At 40.3% G+C, this 26,131-nt stretch overlaps 2 protein-coding genes across 8 annotated transcripts in view; one reads left to right on the top strand and one right to left on the bottom strand.

Annotated features, from left to right (window-relative positions):
• rap1gap2a (RAP1 GTPase activating protein 2a) overlaps window positions 1-21,396 on the top strand; it is a 75,107-nt gene extending 53,711 nt beyond the window's left edge. For 2 of the 6 annotated variants that reach the window (XM_054605452.1, XM_054605428.1), the window contains 20 exons: window positions 2,291-2,326; window positions 5,824-5,856; window positions 6,109-6,330; window positions 6,426-6,529; window positions 7,700-7,778; window positions 9,147-9,200; window positions 9,873-9,956; window positions 10,091-10,191; window positions 10,733-10,862; window positions 11,172-11,327; window positions 11,606-11,677; window positions 12,369-12,455; window positions 12,589-12,729; window positions 14,942-15,091; window positions 15,339-15,484; window positions 16,024-16,122; window positions 16,279-16,405; window positions 18,583-18,685; window positions 18,831-18,904; window positions 19,236-21,396. In XM_054605452.1, coding sequence (XP_054461427.1) covers window positions 2,291-2,326; window positions 5,824-5,856; window positions 6,109-6,330; window positions 6,426-6,529; window positions 7,700-7,778; window positions 9,147-9,200; window positions 9,873-9,956; window positions 10,091-10,191; window positions 10,733-10,862; window positions 11,172-11,327; window positions 11,606-11,677; window positions 12,369-12,455; window positions 12,589-12,729; window positions 14,942-15,091; window positions 15,339-15,484; window positions 16,024-16,122; window positions 16,279-16,405; window positions 18,583-18,685; window positions 18,831-18,904; window positions 19,236-19,244 — 2,007 coding nt within the window. In that variant the 3' untranslated portion in view covers window positions 19,245-21,396. Of the gene's footprint in view, window positions 1-1,989; window positions 2,087-2,290; window positions 2,327-5,823; window positions 5,857-6,108; window positions 6,331-6,425; window positions 6,530-7,699; window positions 7,779-9,146; window positions 9,201-9,872; window positions 9,957-10,090; window positions 10,192-10,732; window positions 10,863-11,171; window positions 11,328-11,605; window positions 11,678-12,368; window positions 12,456-12,588; window positions 12,730-14,309; window positions 14,442-14,941; window positions 15,092-15,338; window positions 15,485-16,023; window positions 16,123-16,278; window positions 16,406-18,582; window positions 18,686-18,830; window positions 18,905-19,235 lie in introns of those variants that run through there. The other 4 variants (XM_054605461.1, XM_054605443.1, XM_054605436.1 and 1 more) reach the window with 4 other exon arrangements.
• A 55-nt stretch (window positions 21,397-21,451) lies between these two features.
• Window positions 21,452-24,015, bottom strand: si:dkey-52l18.4 (uncharacterized protein LOC560708 homolog). 2 transcript variants are annotated; one of them, XM_054605491.1, is made up of 6 exons: window positions 23,733-24,015; window positions 22,776-23,102; window positions 22,436-22,669; window positions 22,305-22,333; window positions 22,038-22,147; window positions 21,452-21,999 (listed from the first exon to the last, which is right to left on the bottom strand). In XM_054605491.1, the coding sequence occupies exons 1-5, from the start codon at window positions 23,782-23,784 to the stop codon at window positions 22,049-22,051; spliced, it is 741 nt and encodes a 246-aa protein (XP_054461466.1). In that variant the 5' UTR covers window positions 23,785-24,015; the 3' UTR covers window positions 21,452-21,999; window positions 22,038-22,048. The 2 variants fall into 2 exon arrangements, with proteins under 2 accessions (XP_054461466.1, XP_054461458.1); XM_054605483.1 differs by having other exon boundaries at window positions 21,454-22,147.
• Between the last annotated feature and the right edge of the window lie 2,116 nt (window positions 24,016-26,131).

The following is a 26,131-nucleotide window of genomic DNA, read 5'->3' as shown; positions in this document are numbered from 1 at the left end:
GAACTGCACTCAACTAGAAGCAATAAGTGGCTGTTGTGGAGATAACGAGAGTGTGATACCTGTTGTTCTCATGTCAGTTGGACAAAAGAAACAAATAAAAAAGAAAGACAGAAGCTCATGCCACCTTGAACCGCCTTGCAAACTTCCTCTTGTTCCCATTTAATTCCTTTCCCCGAGCTCTCACTTAGTGTCTTGATAGGGTAAAATTCTGTGATATCCCTTTAATCCGGATGTGACATGGACGCCACCCTTGCCTGTGACTTATCATCATTGCTGTCAATGTGCGAATGATTGTGTCCATGTCTTTACATGAATATGTGTGAATTCTAGCAGCCAACAAGTTTGTCAGTCAGTCAGGCAGCCAAACTAATCTGCCTGTGATCTGTAATAGCCCTAGCGGGTTGCCATGGGAGATAAGAAATGCAGATGTTTTTGCCGGGCTAGAGAGAGCACACAAAGAGATAGAAAGAGAGAGAGCACAGGTCAAGGAATCAGAATCATGAACAGGACAGAATAGGAAGTTGATAGAGCATTAGGAGAGGAGAAATTAGCATAACGAGACACTCAGATAAAAGAGACCGGACAAAGTGCAAGGACAGAAACATACAGACATCTGGGTGCAGTTTTAGATTGACAGCGAAGCAGAGAGGACAGATTAGTGTCTCGTGTCCTTGCTCTTTTGTCAGGTCACTGCAGGGAATGCAGATGATGATTGAACGCCCTGTCAGCACTGCAGGATCCCACTCAAACAGTGCCAGGGCAAGCTGCATCGGTGCGTCTTTTAAACTGCCGTTGTCAACATTGTGTGACGACACGACGCTCACACTGCGATAGATTCAAAGTAAAGAAAAGCTCAGGCTGCAGAGGCTGCCTTTTAGCAATACACCTTCCTTCCTCTTGCCCGCCCTGATATGATCCCAGTAACCATTACACCCAGCAGGCAGACACATCTCACGATAACATGTGCAGTTGGCTGTGAGCGCACGCTGACTGCCAAAGTTGCTATCTAACAGATATAGACAGTTTATTGTTGATCAGGCAGTCTGGTGTTGACTCTGCAGGTGAACCTTGCAGCGCTGTATCAGCTTATAATACCTTTAACTAGTTAATATTAACTGCTTGACAAGCTCTGTGTGTGTGTGTGTGTGTGTGTGTGTGTGTGTGTGTGTGTGTGTGTGTGTGTGTGTGTGTGTGTGTGTGTGTGTGTGTGTGTGTGTGTGTGGTTCGGTCTGTAGTTGGAGTGGTAATGATAAGTGCAGATTAACAGTGTTCGGAAAATCATTAATTTTTATTACAGTCATTTAAACAGCTGTAAAACACTTTTCCAGACCTCCCTTGTTAAGCAGCGACAGGTATTGGTAATGTTTAATTTCCTGGTTGCTGTTGGTTTGTATTTTATGACACTACTGAGTGTGCGGCACCTAGACTTTATAAGTGTGATAGTGAATGTTAGTGTGTGGTATTGGCTGTCAAAGTCATTTAAAGTAGGTTATAGTTGATATTTTTATCAATTAAGGTCTTTTTTAAAAAATGTTTACATTGGTCACATTATGGTTTAAACAGCATCGTTCTTTGTGGTAGCCATTTAAAGAGGAAGCATAGCACTGCTGTCATAAATTATTTACCAGAAGTTTTTTTTTTCAGATTTTCTTCCTTTAAAACAAACTTCCTTTAAAGGATGTTTATGTTGGTGCCATACATTGACATCTCTTGTGTGTGTGAGTGTGCACATGTTCACTTAAACCACTCAGCTCATTATACATGTGCTGAAAGTCTGAGCACAAAGACACAAAGCATGAGAACCATTATCACCATCGCGGTGTGTGGTGATGTGTCGAGGTGGACGCCCTGGGACAGATACGTGTGAATGCGCTTGAGGATGCATGTGTGTGTGTGTGATAGTGTGTGTTACTTACTGAGGAAGTGGTTGCTTATCTGAGTGTGTGCATATGGGTGTGAGAGGCTTGAAGTCTCTGTCCTGCCTTGCCCACTTGTCACGGCTAAGTTTATACTTTATACTGTAAGGGAATCGAACTCTGTAAGCTGTCCGGAAAGATCTGCTGCTGTTGGCGCCGATGTGACCGATGTAAGACCTTTAAAATTCAGGTTACTTTGGGTATCAAAACACTTGTTTCAAGTGTAAATTAGAGTCAACTAAATGGCAGCAACTCTGCTTCTGTGCTGACTAAATGTGTGTTTGGTGTCGGAAGATTTTGGTGTTGATCTGAAAGTCAAAGTTAAGAAGTGTTGTACATTATTTTTCACGTTTTGTCATCTTCCTCTGTTTCAGTCTGCAGAGTTCTTCGATATGCTGGAGAGGATGCAGGTATGATATTCTCATTAATTCGTTCCTGTGAATCCAGTTTCTTTCCATTTATCTCTTATTTTATTTCATCACTTCTATGTCTTACTCTATCCCTCTCTTTGACTAACTTTGTGCAAAAACTTGTATATGTGCAGTGTAGCAGCATGATTGTGCCATCAAGATAATCTTGTTCTGGGTTAAACTGAAACAGAACAAGAACATACTGTGAGACGGTGTCTGTCCTCTCTCTTTTTCTTTGTCCACAGCCAGATTTAACATATACAAGGATGTGACAGACATCGATGTTTCCATCAGTGTAGGTCAACCCGCTGAGTTCAGTCTGCTGCTCAGATTTGATAATGGGCATGCTGGGGCCAGAGAATAATAGCACTAGAAAGATCCGGACTGGCATAACAGTTTTCTCCTTCTCTATATGGAATTCATTCAATTCATTGATTTTTTATAAAGTCATTCTCTCTCTCTCTGTACGACACTTCTTGGTGCACTCCCTCTGGGGCCCATAAGGGCGCAGGCTTTAAGTGGTTCTGGGGACGGATGGCGATGTAACAAGGTAGAGGAGGAGGATGGAGAAGTAGGTGAGAGCAGAAGTGAAAGGCAGAGAAGAGGGAACAAGTGAAAAAAAAGGGATTTATGATTTGCGGTGAGATCAAAATGTGTGAAAAAGGCAGTCATTGTCAGGTCAGTTGAGAATATAATGACCTTTACTGTTATGCAGCTTTTACATCCAGCTATGAAGGGACCAGTCACTGAAGGTAATTCATTCGTTTCATGCAGCAATTCATGAACGCCGCACATCAAACTACCCAAAAACGAAATAGTGATCAAAACCAACATTGCATTGATCATAATAATAATGTAGTTTGAAATAGTTTATTAAAAAAAAAGTAAACTTTAGAATGAATGAATAGGTTTGAGTGCCACGGACAGGAAAGTTGGGACGAACACATTATTGGTCTTTGAATGTGAGTTGTCGGCAAAATTTCAGAATAATGCCAGCCTTATACTAGGACTATGTATTCCTAAGAATCCGGCAATACAATAAGTAAGCGGATACAGGGGTAACGATTCAATATATGCCAGTATATTGCGATTCTGAAAGCGAGGCTATATATTTCACTTTTTTATATTTATAATTTTAGGAAAACTGTCATAGGATAAAGAACACGCCACCATTTGTTTAAAATATGAGTTAAAAAAAAAGAAGAGTGGGATCTGCATTTGCATTTATCACAGTACCTGCAACATTAAACATCAAAACACAACACAAAATAAACTACTGTCCGCCATGAAATAAGATGAATATTTACAAAACATCCAACCTACCTATATTACACAGCTGTTTAACTCACTGCACAGAGAACTGATGTGAAAATGAAACGTAAAAATTGATAGTGTCTTTTGAGAATCGATACTGTATCACAAAACATGATATTTCAATGCTCAAGTTTATTCATATTTTCTCACTCCCCTACCACTTTAAATTATGGTTTCTACACAATAACAAAGAAGGAGAAAGGTAGAAAGATACTGCTCTGGGAGATACAGAAGGACAGGCTGACTGAGGACATCAGAGTTATTTGAAAAATGTGACTGGTTGATGACAGTCAGTCAATGCAACCCGATGATCAAAGATTCACACATACGACACACACACACACACACACACACACACACACACACACACACACACACACACACACACACACACCACACACACACACACACACACACACACACACACACACACACACAGAGAAACTGTGGACCTCATCCATCTTCTGACCCTCAGCTTGCATCGACATGCTCTCTTGAGCTCTGCCCCCTCTGACTCCACATATGGAACTCAGTGCTCAAAGTGTGCTTCAATACTGAAGTCTGGATGGTGCTGATGAAGGTCACCTTTTTACGACCCTTCTCTCTTTTTCCCCTCCTTTCTTCTTCATCATCTAACTTCACCTCTTTCCACCTCTGCCTCCTCCTGCCTCCTCTGTCTCTCTCTTCATCTTTGTCACTCTGTCTATGACTGAAAATGAAAGCCTCTCCAGAGCGTCTTTGTGATCAGTCTCGTATTGTTGACAATGGCTCCCCTGTGACTGTTACAGCTGCTCCATCAATATGCACTCAGACATGTGTGTGTGTGTGTGTGTGTGTGTGTGTGTGTGTGTGTGTGTGTGTGTGTGTGTGTGTGTGTGTGTGTGTGTGTGTGGGTCCATGAGTCTGTACTTCTGTTCAAATTAATTCTTGGTATGATTGGTGGCACTAGAAGTGATGGTAGTGGTGCGTATGTTCAGCCATGAATCCCCGCACTTTTTCATTTCATCACTTCAATGCTCAGTCATGTAGATAAGATGTTCCACTGGGTCTGTACCATAATTGGCCAATTAATTTCCTGTCTACCAGATTTTTATATCTGCATATATATATATATATATATATATATATATATATATATATATATATTCAAAAAACTACAGTATTGGTCCACGTCTGTTTCCCACAAAAAAGTAATGAGGAAAAGGGACTCGCTACAGTCAGAGTGATAGGATGACTAAGTGTCTGTATTACCTGAGTGTGTGAGTGTGTATCTGTGTGTGTGTGCACGCAGAAAAGTGAATTAGCATGTATGACTCATTCAGTTGTCATCTGTGCAACAGAGAAATGAGGTGGCATAATCCAGGACACTTTTTAAATGCACACTAAACCAAAAAAAATTGCTTTCTTTTTACCCTTTGTGCTTTTCCGTCCACATGCTGCGCACGGACACTAATTAGGTCCCGAAAGCTGAAGAGCCCAAAAGATGGAAGGTGTGACCAGACACACTTGTACACTCCTGATCCGTCTGTGTTGTTATGTCTCTGCATGTTTCCCTTCATCACTGCTTCATTATGATTTGCTCTGTGGGTTGTTTTTTTTTGTCACATCTGTCAGTCTTCGAGAGATTCTGATCCCACCCCCCCTCTGTGAGCGCTTTTTAAATTTCTCCCAAGGCTTTTAAAGTTCAAAATCAATAGCCTCCTGATCTGATTGATTATAAATTGAATGAACTCCAGCAGTCAATTGATCCTCTCAGCGCTGCCAGTAACCTGCCTCGTGCTGCTGCAGAATTTAAATGGCTGGCTGTCCGTAGTGCCGTTGGTTCGGCGGTGCAGACGGACCTCAGCACTATTTAGAGGTCATTTTACCGGAGCTGTAGCAGCCTGCCAAACGACTACAGGCTCCTAACAGCTCTTGACCCCCAGGAGGCTGCTGAATCAAAGCAGCTATGACATCATCAAGGGGTGACACATCCCTCATTGATGTTTTGCTGATGACTGTGCATTTCAGGCTGTTGCATCATCACCTCATCACCAAGAGTCAATTTGGCATAATAAGTTGTGTTACCTCTCTGTTGCTGTGTTTGTGACTGCGCTCGTAACTGTATCATCGTGTGGAAAGTCAGTGATGTTCACTTATGTTAAATTTAGTCTTGTTAACAGTGTGTGTCCTCTATTCGACAGGATGACTACATCCCCTACCCAAGGATAGAAGATGTGAGTCATTACTCGCTCCCATAATACACATTTACACCCCTCTCATGTGTAACCACTAGCTAGGAGTGTTTCCGACAATAGATAATACATTTAAAAATAGAAGTTAAATTTGCATTTGTTTTTATTACATGCTTAACAAGCTTATATTATGAAGGTTCAATTCTGGAGAACTATGCATGCACCAGAACTATTAAATGTTTTCATATGTTTGCCCTCATGCCTCACCGCCTCCCTGCTGCCCTTCTGTCAAAGGTCCTGGAGAAAGGTGGTCCCTACCCCCAGGTGATCCTGCCACAGTTCGGTGGTTACTGGATTGAAGATGTGGAGGCTCCAGCCGGGACCCCGTCTTCCTCAGAGTCCAGTTTCTGTGAGGAGGAGGACGGAGGAGAGGGCATGAGCCCCGGTGGGGGGCACAGCTACCGCCTGGAGTGTAACAGCACAGCCCGCGCCTACCGCAAACACTTCCTAGGCAAGGTAAGAGTGAGTGTATTGATGTCTGAGTCACCATGAATTTAGCAGACAAAGACTGTCTCTCTCTCAAAACCTTTTTTCTACATTCATACATCCAGGAACATATGAACTATTACTGCACTGGCAGCAGCATAGGAAACCTCATCATGTCTCTGAAACACGAGGAGGCTGAGGGACAGGAGTTCCTACGCATCATGCTCAGGTACAAAGAGGGAAATGCACGGTCAGAACTGGTATCTTAGTTTTATGCATTTTACCTGTTAAACTGTAAAGTATGTCTAACAAATGTGTATTCATAAAATATAAATAACGTTGAGTTTCACCCATTTTTGTACAATCCATGTTTCTCTTGAGTCCATGCTATTTTAGTTTGTCTTTAACCTGTCTGCTCTGCTGCTTTTATTTGTCCTCCTGATATTTGAATTGTTCTTCTACAACAACACGACTAGTAGTCTACAGCCACTCTAGTGAATCTGTGCAGTGAGCCAAAGCTGTACTGATATAAAGCAGGTTTAATGTTTACCATGTTCCCTATCCTAGTTTTGGGTGTTAGCATGCAAACATTTGCTTATTAACAATAAAGACATAGCTGAAGCTACTGGGTTGGGTCATGTGGTATGGGGTCATAAACCAAAGAATCGGTCAAATTTGAAATTTCACCTGAAGTTGGCCCTCGATCAAAAGTCAGAGGGAAATCAAATCATCCCTGGAGGTAACACATAAATGTCTTTACCAAATTGCAGGGCAAACCATGCAATAGTTGTAAAAACATTAAAATCATAGCCACAAATGTCAATATCTTGATGGTGCTTGAGTAAAAGTAAGAAGATTACTTAAATCAGGAGGATTAATCTTGTGGGGACCACGAATGTCTCTGCTAAAGACAATCCATCCAATAGTTGTTCAGTAATTCCAGTCTTAAACAAAGTGGTTGACCAACTAACAAATCAACCGAAAGAGCAACACTGCCACTCTCTCTCTGAAAAATATTTTCTCCCTCCTTCTTTGTCTGCTGTTGCAGCAAAATGTCATGATTAACTCTGAACAGATTTGTGGAACTGGAGGAAACAGCTTTCCTACCATTATCACAGCTGGTGACATTTTCATCAACAGAAAAACAATTAAGTGATGCGATGTTGTCGATTAGCAATTGTGGCAGCCGCAGTGGAGACAATAGTCAGGTGATGGCTAATCTTCTCTTTGACAGTTGACGTTGATAATGCCAGTAACATCGCCTACACTGTGTATTAATCAGCCTATCAATCTGTCTTAGACTAAACTAGGCGTAACAAAAGTAATACAATCTCTTTGGTGAATTAAATCTCTGAACAATCTGACCAGCAGAGCTTCTTCTGTTCTTGTTCTGTTGCAGGTCGAGGATCAAAACAGTCCATGACAGGATCTCTTTAGCAGGCATCAACCAGCTGCCCAGTGTACCGCAGATTGCCAAGGTAAGAACGAGTTTAAAAGTACGCAATGTTTAAAGAAAGGCATTTTCAAGGCAACATCTAACATTATGCAGCTGAAGTGAAGGATTTGATATGTGGAGGCTGGCTAGCTCTTATCAGACAGGGGGAGTTTGAGGCAGAAGGACATTATATTCAGCAGCTTACTGATCTCAGTCAATCGTCATTAAATCCTTCATCACAACAACACTTGACACTTGAACAAATGAAAAAACATAATGAAAAACAAGACAAAGATATTACAGTAAATCAACAAAGTAGATGTAACAGAACAAAAGAAACAATCAAAATCAAATAAACCAATATAGTAAAAAAAAAAATTCACTTATTCAACCCAAAAAAATAAACTGAATGTCATGAAAGTTCCCTTGATAAGTCTTAGTCCTTGCAATGAGAGATTCAAAAGAGGCCATTTCTGTCATTCAATGCGGAAATAAAGCCTGCCAGTGCAAGTCCAAATTCTTGTTTGGATATAGCGGTCTTAGGAGAGATCTGTCTCCATAACACACATCTGTGAAGATATGTGACAGTGGTTTAATCAAACACTCAACCATTAGTCTTTGATTACGCACTTCCAAAAGAGAAACAGAGGAATTTTCCCACATTTAATGAAAGAAAAGTACCTGCTTGCTTGGTCTCTAACCTTCCAACAGATATTATCATCCTTGAGTCCCATTTTTTACTTATTATTTTTATTTTTTACATCCGATTCGATGATTTAGTCAGGGATGTGTGGTGTGAGGACAACAAAGGCTGTACGTCTAGCAAATTATTAAGATTTGTAAATGTCAAGAAATACATACATATTTAAATTAAAATAACTTTTCAATGAAGCTTTTGTGCATAACTTCCTCATCCAGCGTTGCCAGATTGGGCTGGTTTCCGCTAACTTGGGCTACTTTTGATCAAGTTGGACTAGTGAGATGAAAATGTAACTTTGTTGTGTCCACCGACTCATATTATTGCCCCATTTATTTTTGAGAAATATTTCCGACATGAGTTGTATACAATCATCGTTAGGGATAAGATAGAACCTACTCACCTTGACGTCATCATCATCGACATTGACATGGCAATTTGTGTATGTGGTTGTTTAAAACTATATGTGGGTTGCAGTAGCCTCTTTATCTAACATTTTATCTTTGGTTATTTGATGCAGATATGAAGCTTTGTATGCCTATGATGTGTTTTCTATTGAACATTATGATTTGGGCTGTTTTTTATTGACCTGGGTGGGTTTTAAGTTGTGATTATGCTGGAAAATGTCGATCTGGTCTGGTAACACTGTATCCATTCCATACAATGATATTTTTCCTGTATGATCTCAGTCATCTGAGTCCTTTCTTCTCTTAGCTTCTGTGTGACGATGCCACGGGGCTGAGGTTCAACCCCGTCCTGTACCCTCGGGTGAGTAACTCCCATACTGCAATCTCCTTATATCCAGTCTGATCTAAGCTCATGTAGCCTGTTTTGCATTTATTCATTTAAGCTGACATGAGTTACCTTCTCATGTCTCTGTCTGCTTCTGAAGAGTGACAATGGGGCACTGTATGGGTGAAAATGTGCTAATGCTACAGCATCGTTCACCTGCCTCTACGCCAACGTGCCAACATGCCCCTTTAACCAGATAAATAGCACACAACTTATCACACATTACCCTCATAAGTTCCGTTCCTCTCCAACATCTGCCCTGTTCAGTAACTACATTATTCACACTTCACAACTTCCCTAAAATGCACATGATGGATCTGTTTCTCCTCCTGTGAGCCAGGCGGAGGAGTGTGATGGAGCATGCTTTTCAGCCTGTGCCTCAGGATAGGAAAAAAAAACAACCCATCTGTGTTTCAGTCTTCAAGAGGCAACAACGAGTTCACTGCCTTCACTGAGGGCCGGGACAGTTTGTCGCATGTCAGCCTTATGTAACACGGGGCCCAATAAACCTGCCCTGGGGGACATGTTGAAGAATGGGAAAACATGTTTCCCTAACTACCAAAAGCAAGAAGAAAGTGTGTAACAAGTTGAGTGAGTTAAGTAGCCATGGGAAGTAAGTAGGACATTGTTGTTTTTGTGAATGTACAGGGATCCCAGTTGATGGTGGCTTATGATGAGCACGAGGTGAACAACACCTTCAAATTTGGAGTCATCTACCAGAAGTTTGGACAGGTGAGCGGTCATGTTGATCTCGCCAGTGTACTCCAGTTTAACTCACACACACCATTAGATCACATCCACTGATTTATGTATCTTGTATCTACCTTTTTTTGGCTCCATACCTTAATCATATCTCCTCCTCTAAGACATCAGAGGAACAGTTGTTTGGGAACAATGAGGAGACGCCAGCTTTCAAGGAGTTTGTCAGTATCCTGGGTGACAATATTGAACTTCAGGACTTTAAAGGGTAAGAGTAGAAGTAAAACATGATGCGAAAAAGAAGAGAAAAGAAATAGAGTTAAGTGCATTTAAACTATAAAAAAAGAGCGCCGGATTCAGTCACATCAAATTAAGTAGAGACTAGAGAGGTCCACAAGGATCCAAACAACGATGCCATTATAGTGCATTGCAACTGAGCAGAATAGCAGGGTTACATTCTGCTGATTTGGCCTCAGCGTGCAACCGCGATAAACTGCTTAGGAAAACAGATCTGAGAAGAGAAAGTGCCACGTGGACATGTAATCAGAGCTTAGTATACTGACTTTATTGTCTTGCAGGCTTTTTTTTAATATTGTGTTACACTTGTTACTTTTACTGTTAGGGAGACTTTGAATTGTAGCTGCCACGTTACAGCAAACTGCACAACATTTCTGGGTGGCCTTGGAGCTACTTAAGCACAAAACGTGATGAAACGGACATCTAAAATGCATAAAATGTAATCTATCTTATTACCGAAGGCTCGGAGGACCCGCAGAGAACGTGACACATTTGTTTTGATCATGTGACAGGTTCCGCGGTGGGCTGGATGTATCCCACGGACAGACAGGGTCTGAATCTGTCTACACTGTGTTCAGACGGAGAGAGATTATGTTCCACGTGTCAACCAAGCTTCCCTTCACTGAGGGAGACGTCCAGCAGGTACAATACTTTGATACTGGCTTCCTTATTGTCACACTGATGACTCAATGGATTTTACTGCAAAGTAAAAATCCTTTGGCTCCAAAATATCAACTTTAAACCGGTCAGATTTGGTGTTTGACAATGTGATATGCTGTTTTTGCAAGTATGTTACGTCAAATGTTTGCATGTTATTTGATGTTAAGCCAATACAACCCTCCCTTGAAATAAATAAATCCCTAGTGCATACAGTGGTTTACGTGTCATAGAGGAATCCAAATCTGTTGACTAACTTATAATCTTATGAAATTCCCCCCTTTGCTTCTTTAGCTCCAGAGGAAAAGGCACATAGGAAATGACATTGTGGCTGCGGTCTTCCAGGAAGACGCCACACCGTTTGTTCCAGACATGATCGCCTCCAATTTCCTGCACGCTTACGTGCTGGTGCAGGTTGAGAACCCCTGTACGGAGCACACAACATACAAGGTACAAAACCAGGCCTGTGGGGTGAAATTACTCCGTATTAACTGGAAATGAGAACATTTAAACAAGCTGTAAGGAGAGTCAGCTGGTTGCTGGGAAGAAAACAAGCTGTGCTCACATCAATACCTGCATAAGCACAACAAAGTACACAATTAATGAATGATCGTTCAAGAAGAGAGGTTGTACTTAAATTTTCCTTGATGCTGTTTTATCCTCCCAGTTCGAAACCTGAGCGCTCCTGAAATAATAACGTGTAATTATTATTTGCTTTATGTCAACAGGTGTCTGTTACAGCGAGGGAAGACGTGCCTCCTTTTGGACCTCCTCTTCCGAACCCAGCTGTCTTTAGGAAGGTGAGAGAAAGACCTGTCATCAACAGAGTGAAAATATAATAGACTTTTTGAAGTGACATCCAATGAACTGACATTTCACTTTGTCTTAAACATGAGGTGAAACACCTTAGATTTTCACTTAGACTATGTGACACACCTAATCATTTTATTTTAAAGGGGAAAAAAATGAATTTGAAAGTGATCACAATTTAAAGAAGCATTCAATATTTCATCTGTTGCCATTACATATGGTGACAGGACATAATCTCCACTCTGACACTGCATTACAGAACCAGTACTTTTGCTCGGGCAGGATTTTTTATGCTGCATTTGTATTTGTAAAAAAGTCTTTTTTTTTGCTACTCTTACTTAAATAAGGGATCTGAGTACTTCTTCCACCTTCGCTCAGTATTTGAAATTGTCTTATTCAAACCAGGTCAAACAGCTTAACATTTGGACTACTCTATCAGATCATTGTCACAAAGGGGAAACTGCATGGTAGAAACAATCTGGCTTCAGGACTCAGAAGAAGATTTAGTTACTTATCGGGACATGATTTGCAGCTTGAGGGGGAGAACAAAAGGCAGATGAGAATTCAAATCAGTGAGGTTGATCCTCTTGATCAGACACAGTGTGCTGCAATAGTGTCCTTTTATATCCTTGGCCACCCTTCTGTTTCACCATCTTATTCTACCCCTCCCTCTCTTTCCAGGGTCCTGAGTTTCGAGACTTCCTGCTGACAAAGCTGATCAATGCTGAAAACGCCTGCTACAAATCCGACAAATTCGCCAAACTAGAGGTGACACACGTCTGCACAACAAAATCAAACACCATAGCATGCCTTCAATCACAGATCAGCTTCGTCCATAATCATCACAAACTCCAATGTTTTCTACATGACTTTTGTGTGTGTGTGTGTGTATTGATTCCAGGGGCGAACGCGTGCTGCGCTGCTCGACAACCTCCACGACGAGCTTCACAGACAGAGCCAGGCCACGCTGGGTCTGGGACAGCCGGGAGAGGAGGACAAGCTGGAGAACGGGGGACACGGGGGTCTGCTCGAGTCCTTCAAGGTGAACATGAACCTGGACACAAGTAAACGTGACAGCATGTGATGTTTTTCCGACTCTGTGACATTTATTTAATCGCCATCATTACAGCCCCAAGAGTGTGAGGTTTTTGCTGTAGGTCAACTAAATGTCACCCGGTCTGCAAGATGACTTAAGGTGCTAAACCATCAGTAGCCTTGTTGCTGCTGCTTGTCCTCTATGCTTGAAGATTTTGACTTTATACTCCAAATGTGTGTGGGTATGTAGGCATGTGCATCAAGGGCATAGATTTGCATATGGACGATAACGGCAATATTTTCACACACACACACACACAGTCGTGTTTTCATGACCTTTGGGGACATTGCATTGACTTACATTCATTTCCTGGAGTCGTCCCCTAGCAGTTACCAGACTAATCCTGACCCTTAACCCTAGCATTAATCTAAACTAACCTTAAAGCAAGTCTGTCATGATGTAGGTTATAGGGAGGAGCATGTTGTCCCCATAAGGAAGGCGAGCCCCCACAATGTGACAAACAGTCGTAAGTCCCCACAACACCGGTAAAGCAAACCCATACACACCCATATTCATGGTCTGGAAGAAAACCCTAGATAAGAGCAGAGCGAAAACCTAATGCGCAGCAGACTATAGGGCTGGTAGATATGTATTCAAGTATTATGATTTCATTGTCATTAAGTTGCGACTTGAGTATCTTATTATTAATTTTTTCTCAAATTATACAACTTCTTAGAGAACACAGATATGTGGACTATGTGTTGAACGTGCAGAAACGTTTGAACAATTGCAGAAATATTGCTTAAACACTTATAAGCTAATAAAGTCCACGGGTTCATAAGTTGATTCAAATTAATTATTTCATAATTGAGGTGAAAAGGTGTCGCATGCACATTTAAAGAGGCTACTTCCCGTAACGAAAGGAGCAGGAAGAGAAAATCATGCCTACGTGTGTTGACTCAGTACATAAAATGAGAAATGAGGAGCATATTTGAAGGCAATCTATTCATGCATGAGAGCCCTACTGCCATCTGCCGCCTGAATTTATTTTTTTATTTTAGATTTTAGATATATTTTTTATTTTCGTGTCATGCACAGAAAGTGCCCAACCCTCATGGGTTTACAAGACACCAACAATACAGCTGCAGTGGATCCACATCTCATCAGGTCACATTTGATTACAAAACGGTTGCTTCATCGCTCCATCTCAAACAAAACATTCTGCCTGCTCTCCCAGGCCTGGCAAATAAAATCTGCTACATAGAAGGTTCCTTTCCTAAAACACAACTCGAGTTTTTCATAGTAATCCAGCCAAAAGAAATCAACATAAATGGAAGTCATTTTACTAAAGAGGACATCCCTTGATGTGCATTCATGTTTGTGTGAAAATTAATGCAAACACTGCTTTGTAAAAAATGGTCCCTTTCTTGCTGTGAGTCTGTTTTTCTCTTAATCACTGTCTCTTCACAGGCTAATTGATGTTAATATGACCATTAAAATGTGTATTTTCACCTGTGTGCCTGTGTGTGTGCGTATGTAATGAATGTGTGACTATTGTGACAATTTGGCTCTCTTACTCTTCACAGGCATTATGTACAGCTACTTTGTACTTTCTGCAGTCAGTCCCAGGGGGTGCTGTTCTCATTGCTGCTCTGGCAGTCACTGTGTATTACCTGTCTGCATTACTGTAAATTCAACAGAGGATCACCACATAATTAATAAACAGTGTTTCATATGTTGTTGTTTGTGTTTATGCTTTTAAAGAATATAAGCTGTTCATGTTGAATTTTTCTATTTTATTAAATTTTATTTTATTAGCAGAATTAAATCAAAATGTTATATAACTTGCCTGGAATTTATCACGGACTCTATAAAAATCTCTAGGACTCTTATTATCAATTTAATAAATGAATATAAAATAATAATCAGGATTAGTACAGCATTTGTTCATTCATCAACTCAAGCCTATTTCTCTGCATTCTTGGAGAACTGCATCCCCTGGTGGTTTTATTGTGCAATAGCATTAAAATGAACGCTGCATTTAAGCTGATATAACACCCATTTGTTCTTTACCTTTATTTTACTTCCCACACTCATTCCAGGTGCACTCACTAATTGTTACTTAACCCATCTTCTTCCTTCCCCTTTCCTCTTTGCACCTTGGTCTTCCTCTCTTCATCGTCCACTCATTCTCTGTTTCCTCCTCCTCCTCCTCCAGAGAGCCATGCGTGTCAGGAGCCACTCCATGGAGACAATGGTGGGGTCTAACCGTCACAGGAGCCCCGGGGTAGGAGGTGGGGTCCCGGCCAGCGTGAGCGGAGGAGGGCTGCCGCAGAGCACCAGCGAATGCACAAAGAGCACCTTCACCGTGAGTATGAAGGGATGAGAAAGAGAGAAAGATGGTACCTTTCTCAGAATGGAAAGAGTCATCAAGAAAGGAGAACTTGGGTTAAAAAAAAGAACTATAATACTAATGCTAATAGGAAATAACTAAACCTGTGCTGTCATTTTTGGAGAAGGCCTCTATGTCAACAAGTGAATTATGTAATTTAACTGGCAGTTATTTCATCTTAATGAGTTATTATGATTGTGTCCCATTTATTTTTTTTTACAAGGAGAAGCCTAATTCTATAATCTGTGATCTTCAGCCTCCGGTGTTGTCAGCCAAGTCTCCTCTGAAGAGCCCAGTGAAGAGGCGCTCAGGCCTCTTCCCTCGTCTCCACTCCAGCACAGAATCCCCATCAGATAAACACTCACGCAGGTCAGTGTTTTAGGACTCACTGTTTTAAATGCGGCTGCACGGTGGTGTAGTGGTTAGCACTGTCGCCTCACAGCAAGAGGGGCCCGGGTTCAATTCCCGGGTTGTCCCTGGACAACCTTCTGTGTGGAGTTTGCATGTTCTCCCTGTGTCAGCGTGGGTTCTCTCCGGGTTCTCCGGCTTCCTCCCACAGTCCAAAGACATGCAGCTTAGGTTAAATGATGACTCTGAAATTGCCCGTAGGTGTGAATGTGAGTGTGAGTGGTTGTCTGTCTCTATATGTCAGCCCTGTGATAGGCTGGCGACCTGTCCAGGGTGAACCCTGCCTTCGCCCATTGACAGCTGGGATCGGCTCCAGCACCCCCGCGACCCTTAACTGGATAAGCGGTTACGGAAGATGGATGGATGGATGTTTTAAATGCCACTGCTTTTCTTGTTCGGTATTATGTATCATGTTACACCGCAAAATACCAACATTATCCGTGTTGTTTTTCATGGTCCAGGAAGTGTGTTGTCATTAATGTGTTCTCTTTTGTCTGCAGCGACCAAAAGTCTGCAGAGTTCTGCCCGCTGTACCAAGAGATGAGGTCGGAGACGTCATCCAATCCCAGCTCGCCTGAGATTTGCCCCAACAAAGAGAGGTAGGACTAATACTTGTTCCTGGAGATCATCTCAACCCTTCTTTAAATGATGTAGAGGGAGATGGCTAAAGGCAAACTTGGTAGAGTTGGTCTTTTGTTTCAGATAAAAAAAATTCCAATGTTAAGCTTTCCTACATTCCCTGTTTTCCTCAAAAGGCCGTTCGTCAAGCTGAAGGAGTGCAGCAGCAGCAGCAGCAGGCCGAACATCTCACGCTCTTCATCTAGCACCAGCAGCTTCAGCAGCACCACGGGGGAAACGGAAGCTCTGGAAGAACTGGAGACAGTGAGTGCAACGCTCACAGTTTCGTTTGAACGAAGTGAGCTTGTCTTTAAAAGAGAAAAAAGAGAGGAAATTGAGTGTGACGGTTTAAAGTTGAGAGAGCAGATTTGGAAACACATTCTGAAAGGAGTGAGAGGTTGTTGGTGGCACCAAAGCTTTGACGGGTGAGATGGTCTGTAATCACCAAGAGCTCTCTATTAGAGAGTGTTGGACATCAGCACATTGATTATAATGATTACAGCTCCTCTCGCTTTGTGTATCAGATGACACGGCTTGTCAGTGTTGTTTTATTCAATGTGAGAAAAATGCTGTCCAATCGTTCCTGCTCTCGCCATTTAACGGGATGGGAATCACACAGTGGGCTGTTAGAAATGTCATTATTGATGGCCATGCAGAGAAAATAGATCATTTTTTAGCAGTACACCAGTGATTATCACAGAGGGAAAATTAGATAAATTCTTGCTTTTCTTTGCCTTAAAAGACCTTCTCCTCATTACATTTTCTGAAATCTGCTCGTTAACTTTCTTGTGAGCTGGATGAGAAGATCCATACCACTTTCATACCTGTATGCTTAATATGGAGCTGGTGTTTAGCTCAGCTTTGCACAAAGGGTTGGAAACAGCCAGCCTAGCTCCCTCTGAAGGGAAGATAATCAGACTATCAGCACATCTAAAGCTCCCTAATCAATATGTTCTACCCTGTTTGTTTAATCTGCACAAAAACCCAAGTGGAAAAACAACTGGTGCTGGAATATTTCTGGAAAAGGCCTCAAATAAGTCTTTGCTTATTGCCAGGGGATAGTCCCACTGTAAAACAGTAGCTTTTCACTTTTAGACTTTAAATCTTGAACAAACATGTTTATTAGTGAGCTTAACAGGTGCTTTTCTCAACCACTGGGCCATTGCTCAATGGTGGGCCTCAGAGCACCATCTACTGGGCTGTGGAGGTACTGCCAAATGGTTAGATTGAAATATAAACATATATTTGAATTATTTCTTATTTTACTTTATTATTATATATATATATATATATATACAGTACCAGTCAAAAGTTTGGACACACCTTCTCATTCAATGGTTTTTCTTTATTTTGTTTTGTTTATTTTTTTCTGCATTGTAGATTAATATTGAAGACATCCAAACTATGAAGGAACACATATGGAATTATGTGGTAAACAAACAAATGCTCAACAAACCAGAATATGTTTTATATTTTAGATTCTTCAAAGTAGTTGAATGAGAAGGTGTGTCCAAACTTTTGACTGGTACTGTGTATATATATATATATATATATATATATATATATATATATATATATATATATACCGGCACATCATATATATATGTTTTGCCAGGCTAAAATTCCTTCAGATGCTGTGACACAAAATGGACCGGGCTTCTGAAACAAAGAAGTGATATGGAAGACAACTGTGCGTCAGTAAGAGCTCCATTTCTTCTGTAGTGAGGAAATATGACTCTGCATACATACAATTTGGATTCATATGGCAAGCAGTAATGGGTGTGGATATCAGCCATAGACTGTGGTATCAGTAAAATTATTTTGGTCATTACAGCTGACAGCGGCATAACACATTGCACACAGCCCAATTTATGTTTTTCTTCTTTCTTTTTTCTTCTTTTTTCATATTTATTTCGGAAGGTTGTCTTCGGAAATGTTTTACCAATCAGAGGTCGGCCTTAAAACAATTTAAAAAGGTTAAGAACTGATTTAGAGGTGCAGTGGGGATTTATGTCCCCACTTTGTTCAGAGCTGGGCTAGCTGTTTCTCCCTGTTTTAAGTCTTTATGCTAAGCTAAGCTAACTGGCTAATGGCTGTAGCTTCACAAAAGTGAATAAATATATATTCCAAATTGTTGAACCACTGTAAAGCTTAAAAACTACTTAGAATGACTTTGCATCATAACAATTTCTTCCAGCCTAAATATTGTTTTGCTATATTATGCAAATGACTTAGAAATATGTTCTTAGGGCTCTTCCCTGCAAAGCATCATATCAAGTTCTTATTCCTGCCAAACATTCAGTGCCTCTAACTTTGCTGACAGGAAGGCTTCAGTCAACTTCAGCAAAATATAACTTCCGTGGTTCACAAAGCCTCTTCAGTTTCTTTCCTTCCCCGTCTCTTCCTCCATGTTAAATGTCTTTGTGGTCTCCTTCCACCAGGCCAGCCATCCCTCGATAACCTCCTCATCCGCCTTTAGCCCTTCCCTCAGCGTCGACAGCCAGGGATCAGGTACTCCTGTCATCATGTGCCGCAGTCCAACAGGTAAACCTACATCTTTATACACAAACACAAAGCAATCACACCCCAGTGTTGACATTTTTTTAAAGAATGACATCCTGGACATGACAGATTCTCTAATGAGCATTTCCTTCCCGTCTTCTCCGTTTCCCTCTTCCACATTTTGCAGATGTAAAAAGCAAGACTTCACCGAGGTCAAACCTGAAGTTCCGCTTTGACAAAATGAGTCACTCATCCACAACTGTGAGTGTTGTAATGCCTGCCTGGTTAGAATGTTTTATTGAAAAGTGCTGATTATATATATATTTTTTTTAAAAAGGGAACACATCCTACTGTAACTCACATATCAAAAAAAATAAAAAAATCCAAGGTTAGAACCTATCAAATAGGAAACTTAGAACATAATTTAGTGAAAATGGCCCCTTTATGTGTTTTTGATACACTCACTGTCCATCTTACGGACATTAGACTCATTAACTCCAGATCTCTGTGTAATTTAACTGATTGAACGATATATGCTGACAGCAAACACTCTCCTCTAACTGGCCTATCTGTTCTCTTTCCTCTCTTTCAGTCTGAGTAGCTCTGTGAAATGGAAACACCAGACTTGCACAACAAAGGCACGGAGCGGGTCGATGGAGCTGCAAACAGAAAAATATCACAACAACAACCACGAAAATCAGCATAGAACCACTTCCATACGCCAAGGATGATCTGCTAAGATTACCAACTGCATCACACACTATAAACTAACTGACAATACTGTGAGTGTATAGTGAACAGAAGCAGCTGCCATGTTGGCTTTCTTTTTTTTTATCCGACCTTAGACTACAGAAATCAGTCAATACTTTCCGCCAATGTTACAAGTTGCTGCATCTCAGTTGTTAATTGTTCACATCACATGAGAGTCCAAGCATGGCTGTAATACTGTGAGTGTAGGCCGAACCAGACTCTGCCTCAGCTTTATTCCCAAGCATCTCGTTTTAATGGTGAGACACGGTGAATTAGAAGAACGGTAACATGAGACTATGGCCGAACTGTTACTCTTTTATCTAGTCCCCTGCTGAGTGCTCAGTGGAAAAGGCGTCTTTGAGAATTTTCAGACATCAGGATGTTCCGCTTTCTTTTTGCCTTTTCCTTTGAACGGTACGTCTGGCAACAGTTCCTCTTTCTGCCTAAAATAACTAAGCGGTCACACAAACAAACACACGCACAGTAACATAACGTAGACTTACAGTAGCAGCGTTTTTGGAGGTGACAAGGTGGGGAGTCTCAACTCTCCACTGTAGGATCTGAGCTTGTTCTTTGCATATAAAAACGCTTTTCTAGGGAACACCTTTGATTTTCGAGATGCTTTTTGTAACCTTGCTAGCTGCTGCATTGTGTCTACTGCACTATAAACACATCAATGCTGAAACTAAGTCAATACATGTGGCAGCATTTCTGTACCTGTGAGGGTACCTTCATATCCTTGAACTCAAGTGCTTGGTTAGTGGAAATTAGCTCATACGGGGCACAGTAGGAAAAACTGCCGACACATTTTGCCATAAGCTTATTTTAGCCAAAGCTGCGCCCTACAATCTATGAAAAGCCTTTTACACCCCTGATGCTCTCTCTTTCTCTCTCTCTTTCTCTCTGTCTCTGTCTCTGTCTCTCCTTGTCTGTCTCCCTCACTATGTGAGAGGACAAGAATCTTCTGGATCTGGTTACAGCACAGCTGTGGGTAGCCGATCCACACCCACATTTGCTGAAAATAGACGTTGCACTGACGTTTCACCTTTCGATACCTCCCATTGAAGCTTGCTAGCTCGGTGTATCTGTCTATGTTCAGTGGAACTTTTCGAACGGGAAACTCTCCCGGGTTTTAAGTTTCCCACCATGCGAGCTGATGAAGAAGACTTGAAAAAAGATGCTTCAGGTTAAACAAACCTTTGAACCACACTTTGGCAAAAACTCTTTGAATGTGAACCTTTTTTTGACGCTTTGTTAGTTGTTAGTACAAGGTCTCTTGGAAGTAATTTGCAAAGCCAGCTGCTTACGAACCCAACGGGACTAAAGGTCTACTCTTGTCCTAAGCTATACCAGAACATTAGCCTGAAGCTGCACAAAGTAGAAGTTATCAAAGCAAAGTGGGAGGGTGCTAATCAAGAAGAAAAAAAAGCTTGCAGACACACAGATGTGTTTCCAATGTGACCAAACAACCAAGCTGGTAGGTCTTTGGATTAATGTCTGTGTACTCTTCCTGTGGGGAGAAGCATTCCTGGATGGCTTGACAGTGTGTGAAGTTCTGTCATGTGAAACTCAAATCCCAGAGGAAGAGGTTAGCTCACCCAAATAACAAAAAATAACTTTGCAAGGATGCTGTTATCAGCGTTGGCTAACACACACTGTGCTCAGTAAGGGATGGCCAGTGATTACCTCGAGCAAAGGAAGCAGGGACAGAAATCACACAAAAGCAGGAAGTTCAGGTGTCATTTAGTTTGTAGCAGGTAGAGTGTCGCCTAAACGCCCTGCAGCCTTTCCTCTGTTAATATGCTTAATTTATTGAAATGATGACTTCTTTTGCGTTGATGTCATGTAAAAAAACGTAACTGCAGAGTATGCTAATAAATAAGGTAAAAAGATTAAAGGAAAATATATTAATTTAAAAGATGTCTAAAAATGTATATGTATATTTGGTTATGTAACGTGCCATTGAGAATTTATTCTAAAATAAAATGTTGTATTTTGTGTCATTTATGTGGTATCTCATTTTTAACACTTTGAGCACAATACATGGGTGTTTTGTTCATACTTTAATATGTTATGTACATGAGCACAGTCGATATAAGAGACAAAGTTTGTTACACATAAAAAAAACGTTTAACTGGTCAGACTGCACTTAATGTTTTGCTTGTCTGCAGTTACATTTCAAAACAATAAAGTGTTTATATCAGTGAAATTATGCCATAGAGATGAATATTTTCTATCTGTAGCACCTCTGGATGGTTCAGCTGGTTGATGCGTGCTGCAATATCTCATTATCTGCTCCACTTGCTATCTATTATGCTGCCTTTCACATGTCTGGGCACTTAAAACAGTCACAACATCAAAATGTAACTCGGACAATACACAGACTTGGAGGGACAAAATTACCCTGCCATATTATTTTGTCCTCTTCTTTAATTATTTTCCACAATACTCAGGTAAAGTCTTGAGTTCAAGGCTGACCCTGAGGGAAATATTCATCAGAATATCTCTGAGATGCAGTCCTGCATGTGAGGAGCTCCCAGATTCCAAAAGTCCACACCAAATGTCTCCTGAAGGCGTCCAGGATCAAGCACAATCCCGAAACAATGATACATAATTGATCCCCATCAGACAATTTGCCCGCCTGCTTCGATGCATTCAGGAAAATCTGAGGGCTGAGTACACGGTGGATGGGTCAGGCTCTCTGGTGGCTACCTGTTGTCTCAGTGCACCCTGGGAAATATCGGCATACACCACCTGTCACATTGTGAATGAGGGAAAAAAAACAGTAGTTTAAGTGCACATGAAGGTATATGGATGGACTGCAGACATATTCAAGGCTAGTCAGGGGAAACAAACAATGTTGAGGGCAACTGCAAAGGGCATCCTGTGTTAAAACAGGACGTTTACCCACCTCAGTCTTCTGTGGGGACTTGGGGACGGCTATAAAATGCAAAAAAGAAAAATCACTACAGTGAAGGCAGCAGTTTTGCCAATTCTACGGTGACTTTTTATCAATGTTACAGGCTAATAAGTACAATATACCTTTGTGAAAAGAAGCGCTTTGTTTCTGAGGTATGGGACATCGAGGTGGGGGCTGTGGAGCCGGCTCTGGTTGGTCTCTGTATACAGCAGAGTATGTGGAAAGTGTCCTGGGAAGGGGCTGAGGCTTGACCTCTGAACTCAGACGATGAGCCAGTCCCAGAATGATGGGAAGACAAAGAGAAGCACCGGCACAGACCAGAAGCCTGTGCAATATACTCCTCTTAGAGGGGACGGCTGGAGGAGGACACACATAATGCAATTAGATTTTTTTTCTTCTGTTTTAATAACCAAAATGAGTGTAACCTGTTATGATAATTATAACATACACGATTGTACGTACCTGCAGTGACGTTCACATACTTCAAATGTCCTTGCTCAGTTTCACCTTCAGCCCATATAACTCTGCATCCATAGGAACCTTCGTCTAATTGGCTGATGTTCAGGAAATTCAAAGTTAGTTGAGTTTCATAGGCTGAGAGCGTCACATTGGTCAGACGATGCCTCACAATTAACATTTCATCTGTTGAATTTCTCCGAATCCAGTTTCCATTCCAGGCGCCTCCACAGTGCTGGACCACACAGGACAGAGACAGACTTTGTCCTGCTGGTACGTATAATGTCTCACGCTCTGCCACCACACGCTGGCTGCATTGTTCAGCATGGAGAACTGAGAAAGGGAAGTATATATGGTTGGTTCATTGTGGTTCAACAAGAAACTGTTGCTGCTTTGATATACAGTATTTTGATTTTGCCATTTAATTGAACCCTTACAAGACCGATAAAGATAATAATGCAGTTATCCTTGGTCATAAAATATACTTCATACAAAAGATTGCATAATTGGGTGCATCTGACAGTGTGTACAATAGACATGAATCTGAACAATTTGGGTTGTTTTCTGACTCAAGAATCAGATTCGCCAGATAACTTCCACATGCACTGAAACTTCTATGACTTAAGATAAGAGATTTTAATGTCAAAAAAGTAGTAGTAGTAGTAAAATACATACAACACACTTGAACATGGATACTACAGCTTGTATTTGAAAAAAAGTATAATTGAATTGGAGCCTGTCCATAAATGGACTCATCAAATATTAACAATAAGTTATAGCACCTTATTTTAAAAAGATCTTTCATACTTTAAGTTACCTTCACTAAAGCAACAGCGTTTAATTCAAAGGCAAGAATGTCAAGTTCCCTTAAATCTAACATAACATATGAGGGAGATTTCCATTGTTTGTAATAAGAATCTGAATTAGACTTCAGATTTGCAAGAACTAAAACGTCTTACTTACCCGTATGGAGAAGGAAGAGACAGCTGATGGCCCTGAGTAGACGGTAACTCATGTCTGACTGTCTCAGTGTTGGTCAGCGTTCATCACAAGTTGGGTTTTTTTTCTTCCTCTGTACAGATTTAAGTCTTGGCTTGTGTGCAAGACTCTATCACAATAATATGCATGGCTTCTGAGGAAAACTGCTCGTTCAAATTGTTGTCAGTTGCTGCTAGTCCATCAGCTCTCTCTTTCTCTCTCACTTTCTTTTTCTACTCTCAGTAATTTCATAAGCTTTCCCTTCCACTTCTGCTGCTTCTGCTTTGTCCAGATGGAGGTAAAGGAAGGAAGTGACCCACTAATCAACCTCCCTTCCACACTCTTACACACACAAGCACACATCCGACAAGGCTCATACTAAAATACAGGAAATCAATGACCTCATGAATGGAAAAATAACATTAACACCAGGAAAGGGGCCACAAGGTCCAGCAATATAGAAAGAGAAAATGTGAGCAATATCAAAAGTAACTTTCTTTTGTATATGCACTTTAATAAAATTATCATCAGATTGAATTGTGATGCATAGCCACCCTGTAAAAGCTGAAACTTATGGCTCTCACAATTATCTTTATGTCCATATCATTTATACATCTCTTGTATGAGCTTTAGCGTTGTGTGTATTAGGCATTGGTTTAAACTGTAACAGCCTTTAGCTACAGCACTTATGACTCCTTTTAATTGAGCAATCAGAGAAAGATTTAAGGGTTCAAGGAGGTTTGTCACTGTTACAAAACACATGTACATGTCTTTGACTTTCTACACCATGTGCATTCCCAGTAACAGAAAGTTTCAGAATAAAAGCTGCTTGTCACTTTTAAAGAGGAAAAAAAAAAAACATATTAAAGAAGCTTTTTGTCAACAGGTTTTTTTTTTAATGTTTTAATCATCCCACATGTTCTTATATGACATTGAGAGATCCCCACTCATGTGCTTCCAGGGGTAGGATTTTATTTTGCAACAACAACCGGACGTTTAATACGCAATTACTCTGTCATGTTTGACTTTGGATGCGCTCGTTTAATGTTACTCTGTGCCCTGCCACCCATGTGACATGTGGGACTAACCCTACATCCATGGGCGTGAAAAACAGCTGTGGCCTCTTGATAGTTATATAAAAGAAACTCATACATATAGATGGTAAAAACAATGTATACATACACATATACATACATAACAGCTGGAAAGTTATTTTTATGATAATCAGCATTAATGTGATGAAAGTGCACCATTAGTTCAATTTAAGTCATTATTCATAATAAGTAAGACTTCTAAAGAGGCTGGAAATGGTCACCAAACTGTCTCACATACCTGAATCACCATTTGTGTCTTTGTGGAATTAATGAAATGAATGTTACACTACATAGCACAAAGCATTTGCCTTAATTATTATTTTGTTAAATTTTAATTTTAATTTTAATTGTATAATATGTTTTATTTATTATCTGTTCCTCTGTAGTTGAGCTGCTGCAACACCTGAATTTCCCCATGGGGGATCAATAAATTATTATATATATCTATCTAAATTTTCTGTCATCATGCTGACCAGCCCCCCCATGTGGATATACTGTACATTTTTATTTTAATTTTAATTTTTATTCTATCTTATTTTTATTGTATAATATGTTGTATTTATTATATGTTTCTATGTAGTTGAGCTGCTGCAAGACCGAATTTCTTTTTGTCATGCACAAATAATCGATAAATTAATAAATAAATATAGATTGTAAGTAATTAATATGTTGTGCTCTCTGTGGTAAGAAACAAACAAAAAAAACAAGTAAATATAAAAATAGTAGCCTATATCATTAAGTTGTTTGTGTAATGCACATATATGCAAAAAAATTATATTAAATTAATTAATAAATAAATATATAATGTAAGTTTTTTTTACTTACACTCCACTGTGTAGGTTAAAAACTATTAAAAAAGCATTCATTTTTGTTGCTACTGAAACGACTTATGGTCGTCATGCAAGGTTTATTAACCAAAATAATATACAGTACCAGTCAAAAGTTTGGACACACCTTCTCATTCAACTACTTTGAAGAATCTAAAATATAAAACATATTCTGGTTTGTTGAGCATTTGTTTGTTTACCACATAATTCCATATGTGTTCCTTCATAGTTTGGATGTCTTCAATATTAATCTACAATGTAGAAAAAAAATTAAATAAAGAAAAACCATTGAATGAGAAGGTGTGTCCAGACTTTTGACTGGTACTGTATATTACTGTAAGTCTTTTTTTTTCTACTTACACTCCACTGTGTAGGTTAAAAACTATGAAGAAAACTTTAATTTTCATTGCTACTGAAAAGGTTTATACATAAACCTTTTTTTCTTTAAATATCAATGTTCTAT

Source organism: Anoplopoma fimbria, chromosome 1 (assembly GCF_027596085.1).
Source record: "Anoplopoma fimbria isolate UVic2021 breed Golden Eagle Sablefish chromosome 1, Afim_UVic_2022, whole genome shotgun sequence".
Classification (NCBI taxonomy): Eukaryota; Metazoa; Chordata; class Actinopteri; order Perciformes; family Anoplopomatidae; genus Anoplopoma; species Anoplopoma fimbria.
The sequence above is the reverse complement of the archived record's forward strand: the minus strand, read 5'-3'. Positions and strand labels throughout refer to the sequence as shown.